At 48.7% G+C, this 9,038-nt stretch overlaps 1 protein-coding gene across 1 annotated transcript; it reads left to right on the top strand.

The window, feature by feature from the left end:
• Window positions 1–6,117: 6,117 nt before the first annotated feature.
• On the top strand, window positions 6,118–7,872 carry LOC123169890 (uncharacterized). The gene is made up of 3 exons (XM_044587773.1): window positions 6,118–6,824; window positions 7,202–7,508; window positions 7,679–7,872. The coding sequence occupies exons 1-3, from the start codon at window positions 6,240–6,242 to the stop codon at window positions 7,696–7,698; spliced, it is 912 nt and encodes a 303-aa protein (XP_044443708.1). The 5' UTR covers window positions 6,118–6,239; the 3' UTR covers window positions 7,699–7,872.
• The last annotated feature ends 1,166 nt before the right edge of the window (window positions 7,873–9,038 follow it).

The raw sequence follows: 9,038 nt of genomic DNA, 5'->3' as shown, positions 1-9,038 counted from the left end.
CATTACGAAGGAGTATAGAATGAAAAAACTTGCAGATGAACAAGCTGAAAGCAGTAAGAAACATAATAGCCGAAAGTCATCCGTTACGGGAAAGAAAAAAGTGGACAATGTGTCCGAGGTCCCTGCTAATCTAAAGCCTTTTATGGACCGGGTTATGAATGATATGAAGGAAATTCATAAGGAATTGTTTCGTATGCCGGAGTTATGCGCACAGGTAAAAATGTAACAACTCTGGTATGCACTTTATTAAACTTGATAAATTAATAAAAAGATATAATATGTGACTGAGCTTACTTTTGCAGAGATTGTTAGAGAAAATGAATAAAAGAGGTGTACGGTACAAACCGGGCACAATGGCAGAGGAGGAAGAAAATCTGTATGGACAGAATAGTGAGTCCAGGTATGAAAACAAGTATCCTAAAAAAGAATTTCAGTACGATGACAAACACACCTAATGGCCGAAATGGCAGTGCGCATTATGATTTGGATTCTGAAGAAGGGGATTCGTTCAAATTCAGTACTGGTCACTTGAGTAGCTTTAAAGATGAGAAGGAGGATCCTATAGATGTCCCGGAGCAGTCAGAAAAAAAAGAAGCATCATCTCTAAAAACCGATAAAATAGAAGCTATAAGATGGCAGGTCCCTCAAAATGAGTAAGAAGTGTCACAGGCCTTGTCAGATGGTAATAGCGAGGTAGAAGAGAAGAAGGAGGTGATTCCAGAGAAGCGAAAGCGGTGTGCGTCAAAGTACACAAAATCTCCTTATGTTAAAAAGACTCTGAGAAAACGTGCGAAACATTCTGCGAAAACAAGTAAGTTAAACATGCCATGAATATATTTTTGGAAATTATGTAGTACAAATTTGTACTTTAACTTTATTGACTTGTGTTGTAGAACTGTTTAATGAAACAACCCCTCAATTTGATCATTCTGTGGATGATATGGTGCGTGCCGCTGTGCAGTACGTGAAAGCGTACGAGCACTCACCAAAACATAAGAACCATGAAATATTCAACAACGGTAAAGATGATGGACTTTCTGCGGCAAGAGTTTGCTAGATACTTAACCGTGCATGGATATCCGGTGATGTAAGTTTCGTATTCATGTGTGTACAGTTAACCATATAATTTGTTTACCGTATGTAGTTAACGTGTTCATATTTTTTTGTCAGAGAGAGCAACTTGCAGGAGATCTTCAAGATGCAAATGATAGTGCTATTATGTCGTTCCCGGATGTGTCCGCATGGCCTATAGTCCCCTACGACATGCCTCAACAAGAAGATGGGTGAGTTACATGTAGCATGTGCTTTTGAAATACATTAATTGATCAAGTGCTATCTTACTTAACGTGCTTTTAAAATTGCACTTATGTTTTTTTAACACAGGAACTCATGTGGACTGTTCGTCCTTCGCTGTTTTCAATACTGGGACGGAGAAAATTTTATTAATGCTATTTCTTAGGTGGGTACATTTTAAGTATGAAAAATTAGTACATTATATCATATATAAGTGATAAAAATAATATTATTTTTATTACTTTTCAGGAATCTATTGATAGTTCGAGAGAAAGAATGATAGCTGGATTATTATGTCCCCCGAAAATAAGCTTACAGAAATGAAGAACAAAGTAATTCGACTTGCGAAGAGCAAACAAAAATAAAAATATCATACGACAATTCTACGTGATTGTCAAAATATTATTTGTTCATATGACTGAGGATTGTGTGTGGATGCTCTAATTTTTTATGTGAGTTTCAAATATTTTTAGCATGTCAAGTTTATGTACCCTGACAAATTTATTAAAAATACATTTTAATCATTTCTTATTTTATTATTTAATTTATAATTTATGTTCAATGAGTGTTCTCGTGAATATACGATTTGGGGTTTTAAAATACTTCGATGATATATGATGACGATATCTCAGAGGCGAGCGCCGCCCGTGCCGCAAGTTCGCCGCTACATGGCGCACGTGGGCCGCGTCATCTGGCCAGCGGGCCTGCGCCGCTCGTCGCCCCAGGGTTGGCCGTTGCCGGCCCCGAGGTTGATTCTACATCGGCCCGCGTGCGCCCCTCTGCGCCCGAGGGCGGCGTCAGCCTTGGGATCGCCCTCCGCGGCGCCTACTGGATCCTCCTCGTACGTGCGCCCCCTCTACGGCCGAGGGCGGCGTCAGCCTCGGGATCGCCCTCTGCGTCGGCTCCTGAATCCTCCTCGTATGTACCGCCTCTTTGCGCCCGCTGGCGCAACTCGCGGGCCAGCCGCGCCTGTTAACGTTATTTTTTTAAATTAAAGCAACCGGCGGCTGTGCAGCGCCTTTGATCGTCCAACATGCATTATTTATACACAAAATCATATATTTGTACCAAAAAAATGTATATATTACATATCATGTTAAATTTGTATAACGCATATCATATTATAACATCAAATTTGTATGTCGCATATCATATTAAGAACAACGAGTATAGTGCCAACAAATATGACATAAGTAAACACCGATTACAAGTCTCCCGTATTGATGTAACGAAACGAATATGTAAGTACTATTCTTTAAGACAATCAAATAAATCGTCAACTATAATCAGAAGTTGTTCTTTTTATTCAAACATTTCTTTACTATGATCATCATGCCATGTTCCTGCATAGAAAATTTGTAATATACGTCAAAATTTTGTAAAGTATTAACTAAACAAGAAATGAACGTTAATGAATTGGTGTGCACATACTTTGGATTCTGAGGACAATTGTTTTTGAAATGACCTTTTCCTCTGCATAAACCGGATAGACGTACAGGAGGTTTCTCATCAAAACCTTTGGGTCTACCGTTTGTAGTCACGCCAGGTTCCTTACCACGGCCTTTGTTATTCTGCCCTTTCGGTGCTCCTTTCGTATTGATTTTTTTTGGATCACCAACAAAAATATGATTTTGATTCGGCACAAAAGCATCATCATGTGCAACTCTATGCTGTCTCGCATAATCTTCCTCCTGAACATCCTTATTTGATATCACATCCTTCAGAGCAGCCTTCAGTTTATCAAATAGAAATGGTTTATGACATGCCGCATGATTTGCTTTCGCAGACAAAATAGTCAACTCACTGTACTTAGTTCTTTCCTCAGTACCTGCCCATCCCCATGCGAAGAGATCGCTAGTGCGTGTCACGGGCAGTCCACCTCTAGCATTCTTGCTGAATCTTCGCAGCACTAAGCACCTAGGTAAGTCCTCCACGTTCAACCTGGCTAAAACATAAAGAACATGCTTGCATGGAAGACCTTTACATTTCATACTATCACAACTGCACTTCACTGTTTCTTCTGAATTACTAGGTGTATAGTCCACTTTAAATCTCAGTTGTCTGTTATTTTTCCATGCCACTATGAATCTCCTACTGACGGCTCCACTCAGTCTATCTATGATCTCAAGATCCGCTTCCTTCTTCATTTCTTTCTGCAAGAGGTAAAAGTTCACCGCAGTGAAGTCACGGGCAGCGGCTTTTTCAATGCATTTGAACTCGTCGAGTACTGGTACAGGGAGTGTTTGTGTGGACATGCAGTCGTCGTGTGACTCGTTCTCACGGAGCCGAACAATGCAGTTCTCATAATGCACAACCATATCAACAATTGTTATGCCAGAGTCAAGATGCATATGAAGGCAAGAGTTCAGACTCTCGCTCCTTTGGTTACTCCGCATACCAAGGAAGAACCCACCGGTGAGATATGACGCAGCCCAAAGCCTTTTCTTCCGGTACATCCTACGCAACCATGTTTCAATTTTTTCCGACTCCCATTTAGCTCTAAAAGCTGCGCATCTCACCTCAAACTCATCATGTGTAGTGGCATAATAAATAAGAGACCTGAACTCCTTAAGGGACTTGTGGTGGAGGTGTTTCTGCATGTTTTTCTCAATATGCCACGAACAAAGTCGATGCCATGCGTCAGTAAGGACCTTCCTGACGGCCCTTATCATGGCTGCGTCTCCGTCAGTAATTACAGACCTCGGCTTCTTCTGACAATGAGCTCTTAAGAAGGTATGCAACACCCAAACGTATGTGTCCTCCGTCTCATCTGACACAACTGCACAACCGAACACAGTGGTGCAACAATGATTGTTAAGACCAACAAAAGGTATGAATGGCATTCCGTACATATTCATCTTATAATTGCTGTCGAAGACGATTACATCACCAAAGTCAAGGTAATCCCGACGTGACTGAGAATCACACCAGAACATGTTCTTCAGCTTTCCTTCTGCGTCAACAGTGTGCTCAAAGAAAAAGTCTGGATCCCTTGTCTTTCTCGTCATCATGATACCAATCGCAGTGTCCGCATCACCCTTTGCTAGCAACTTCATTTTCTCCCTATAACACATGTTATAAAGCTTCCTCCTCCCGAAACCAGCCAGTGCATATGATCCATACCTACTAACGAAGTTGTCATAAATCCAATGTTTTTTGAGCCCAGCACCTGCCATTGCTAAGATCTCGAGCTTCTGGTATTCCTTTATCTGATTATGAGATCGAAGATATATAACTTCATCTGGTCTAGCAAGAGTGTGACTATGATCATCGCTGAAACTGCTGACATACCAAATGGAGCGCTCTCTGTCAATCTTCACAGTTAGATGGGCCTCGCAATAGCACAGAGTCTCCGCTCTCAGCCTACGCTTCTTCCCTTCCATGGTACAAAACTTGGCATGTCGTTTCCCAGACCTTGAACAGAGAAACCTTCTCAACCGCCTACGTGCATCGATACCCTTACTATATTTCAAGTTGTCCCTCCTAATGCCGAAGCCACGCTTTTTCGCATAGTCGTTATAGAAATCATATGCCTCCTCGTCTGTCCTGAACGTCGTGGACATCACCGTTCAATGCCTGTCCAGTGATTCTTGCTGGTATTCATCGTACCCAGTATCAAAATTGCACTCATCACCATCGGCATCATCATCGTTTTCGCACGCGTCACCATCCTCTTCCTAAAAAAAATACAAACAACCGTATATGTCAGTAAATAGTTGTATAAGGACTATCATATGTATTCACTTTCCACTACTTACTTTGCTCGAGCTGTCATGATAAGATGCATCGATATCATTTTCGTCATTGGCATCATCGAAAACATTCCACTGATAGTACCCTTTTTCCACTTCCATCTGCGCAAATTGTAAATATGATATATAAGACTTGATGCGTATTTAATTTCACTTTAAAATAACCTATATAAATCTAAACCTACATGGCTTCCGCTTTCAGCATATGAATCATCTACATCCATATCCTCATTGTCATCATCCCCTCATATCTGTGCACAGTCAAACATGTTATTGTCATCGTGGATGCTTATATTTAATATGGTTGAGAACATGCAGACCACTTACATTGCCACTGTAAGACTCATTCAAACTCATATAATTTTCATCGTCATGTTCGTCTTCATCCAATGACAACGATCCGTCGTCGCTACCGCCATCAGCACCGTCATATCCTATTTCAGCCTCAATCTATACACGTTCATATATAATGAAATATCCATTCAAACATCACGTAACATCTTCTCAATTAAAATCCGTTCTTAAATTACTATGCCAGCGCCTCGCGTACCTCGTTGCCCTCGTCAGACATGAGGCGGTTGTCGCCGGATACGAGCTGCCGGCGGCGGAGGCGTCTGCCCGACCGAGGCGGTTGTCGGCGTAGCGCACAACGCGTACGTTTTTTTCGTCGGCCAGGTACTGCCGGAGATGGCGGCAGCGGCGACACGAGAGGAGGCGTCTTGAAGATAGGGTTCGCCGATCATTTTTTTTAGTCATTCGGGCGTACGCAACGGGCGCGGGCGGGCGTGCATGCGGACGTGGGCGCCTACGGGCGGCCGTGCATGCGGACGTGGGCGCGTACGGACGGCCGTACGCGACCGCCCCTACCCTTTGTACGTTTTGGGGGTGGGGGTGTGGTGGGGGGGGGGGTTGTACCGAAGACCACCTCTTTACAGGATCCCGCATTGAAAATTAGAGGGGTTGTACCGAAAACCACCTCTTTACAGGATCCCGCACTGAAAATTAGGGAACGGATAGATACAGGATCTGCTAAAAGCAACGGCCGTTGCTGCGCTCGACCAAAACATACAAACCTCCAACCGAAATTCCGCCTCCCGCCCAAGCGAACCTCCTCCCCCTTCGTCCCCGAAGCCCAAACCAAGAAACGCCGCCCCGTTCTTGATTCCTGATCCCCACCCTCGGCCGCGCGCGGCGATGGAGCTCTTCAAGGACGCGCGGTCCGTGCGGCTGAGGAGCCACCTGGGCACGTACCTCTGCGCGCTCGACGGCGTGGCCGTCTCCCACGGCCACCGCCGCAACTCCCGCGGCACGGTCTGGGCCGTGGAGCTCGCCGGCGACGACTACGTCCGCCTCCAGGGCCACCGGGGCCTCTACCTCGGCGCCACCGAGCTCCCCGCCGACGTCCTCGGCCGCGGCCGCGGCACCCGGGCCTGCTGCGGGGTCGTCCAGGGCTCGCCGTCCTGCCCCAACGACAACGCCTTCCTCTGGTCGCCGCTGCGCGAGGGCGAGCACCTCGCGCTGTCCGGGCCCTACGGCCGCCTCCTCCGCGCCAGGTTCGGGCGGACGCCGCAGGACAACTCCGTCACCGTCGACCTGGACGCCGACCCGGAGGAGAGCTCCTGGGTCGTCGAGGTCGTCCCGGCCGCGGAGGCGGCGCTGCTGCTGCTGCCGTCGCCGCCGCGGCCCTGCCGCGCCCACTCGTGCGACGCCCGCTTGGAGGCGGCCACATCGGAGTCGGACACGGCGTCCAGCGTCCTCGCCAGGGTGCGCTCCTCCAAGGTACTCCAACGAACAGAAGCCCGATCGATCATATCTTATTGCTTGCTTCCTTTCTCCTGTTCTTGCGCAATCCGAAACAAATTTGTTGATTCCTTCAAGAAAGAATCACCTTCTTGAGTTGCCACGGTGGATCCAGGCGTATCTGCAAGCCGATTCCTACTTTCTTGAACGCTTCTTCCTGAATTCTTCTCGGGGGAAGAAGAGACTTTCTTTGATTCAAGAAAGAATAATCTTTCTGAGTTTTCACGGTGGATTCATGCGTATTTTGAAGCCGATTGTGCCTGCTATTCCTACTTTCTTGAACGCTTCGTCCTGAATTCTTCTTGGGGGAAGAAGAGAGTTTCTTTGATTCGTCGATTTTGCTCGTGATTGCGCAGGACATGACCAGTTCACTTGCTACGGTCGAGGAGGAGCCCCTGTCGACGCCGGCGCCGCGGCTGATCTTCTACAACACCGCCAGGGACGACGGCGGCGTGGACGAGTTCGACGAGGGGACGTGGAAGTACTTCTCGTTCAAGGAGCAGAGCCTGGCGGCGCTGCACCGCAGGCTGGAGGAGGAGACCCGGCGCCAGGACTTCGTCGTCTGCCGCAGGAGCGGCCCGGGGCTGTTCCCCGTCGTCCTGGACCTCCCTCCCGGCAACAGCCAGATGGAGTTCGTCCTCGTCCCGGCGTCCCCTCCTGCAGGTAAACAATGGGGTCTCTCTGCTTCTTTTGTTCTCTGTTTCCTGCTCTGGTTCAGCTTCTGAACATTTTGTTCTGAACTTCTGAACATTATGAACATTTTGTTCTTCAGTGCGTATAACTGAAACCTGTGAAGCAATTTTAGTTACGTTTTCGTTCTTCTTTGTTTGCAGTGGCAGATGGTGTTGTTTAGGATGGACGTGGCCCGGCATCGACTGTAGGAAAAGACGGAGAGAACTTCAGTTCGGTGTGGCGATATGCATTTTGCGGTGTATATTCATTGGTACTGTGTACAAGAACATACTTGTTTCTACTGTGAAAATTCAGACACCTAGGATGGGGTCTCTTACCCTTTTCTGTTTTGTTCTCTAGTTCTAGAAAATGACATGGAATTGGCTTGAACATAAATGGTAGATGGGCAGAATTACAAAAAGGTCAAGTGATTAGCCCTCCCGTTCCCTCGCGTCGCCCTCTCGAGGGCGACTCGGGGGCGACCAACCCCCCTCCCCCCCCCGTCCGCCTCCTCCCCTTATTGATACATGTCCTCGCCGCCCCCGGAGACGGGCGCCGGGTCCCCCGCGCGGCCGCCGATGAGGGTGGCGGCGAGGTCCTCGGCCGCGACGCCGCTCGGGCTCGGGCCTAGGGTTTGAGGCGGCGGCCTCTGCTAGTGAGGGCGGCGTCGTCCTGGCAGTAGGCGGCGCTCGCCGGAGTTGAGGGCCGCGTCTACTCGGCCGCGCGGGCGGCGAGTTGGCGGTGGACGCGGGCGACGTGTGGAGGGATCCCCTGCTGCTCTCCTTCGCCAGATTTGAAGACGGCGCCCCCGTGCTGCTGCTTCCTCCTCGTCAGTCCGCCTGGATCCGGTGGCGGACTACGCGGATGTGGGGTTGGGAGCTCTGGATCGGAGTAATTTCTTGGCCGGCTGCGGCGGCCACGACGTCGGCGGCGCTCCTAGCGCTGTTTCCTTCTTGAAGGCGGCTTCGAGATCCAGCTCCCTCCCCCTCGTCCTCCCCCTGCACCCGGGTGAAAACCCACAACTTTGGTTGGGCGGCGGCGGTGCCCGGCTCCGTCACCTTCTTGAAGGCGCCGCTTTGGGTCCGTGGGGAGGTGGGACAGCTGCAGCGCATTCTTGGTGTTCCTGATGGCGGCGGTTCTCTCTTTAGTGGTGTCGCTTCGCCATGGTGGTCGGCTGGTCCGGCTCTCTTGGTGATTGTGGTGCTTAACTCTTCGCCGTGTCTTCCTGGGGTGCTCCCGCCCGGTTCAGAGAGGCTGGAGGTGGAGCGGCTTCATCTTGCACGGAGGTTCGATGGAGATTTCAAGTCATGCCTGACCGACAGGTGCTACGTTTTGTCATGCCTGGTCGGCAGGTGCTACGCACGACAGATCTTCCAAAGACTTCAAGCTGTGTCGGCTGGTGGTACTTGGCAGCATGGTGCTGAGGTGTATCAGGGCGACCGCGACGTGCTCAGCTATTTGCGCATAGGGAGGAGGTGTCGTTGGGTACCGTGGTGGCGTCGACGATAGCTGGACCGAGCA

The sequence above is a fragment of the Triticum aestivum genome, chromosome 1A (genome assembly GCF_018294505.1).
Source record: "Triticum aestivum cultivar Chinese Spring chromosome 1A, IWGSC CS RefSeq v2.1, whole genome shotgun sequence".
Classification (NCBI taxonomy): Eukaryota; Viridiplantae; Streptophyta; class Magnoliopsida; order Poales; family Poaceae; genus Triticum; species Triticum aestivum.
This window is presented reverse-complemented; position numbering and strand designations above follow the sequence as displayed.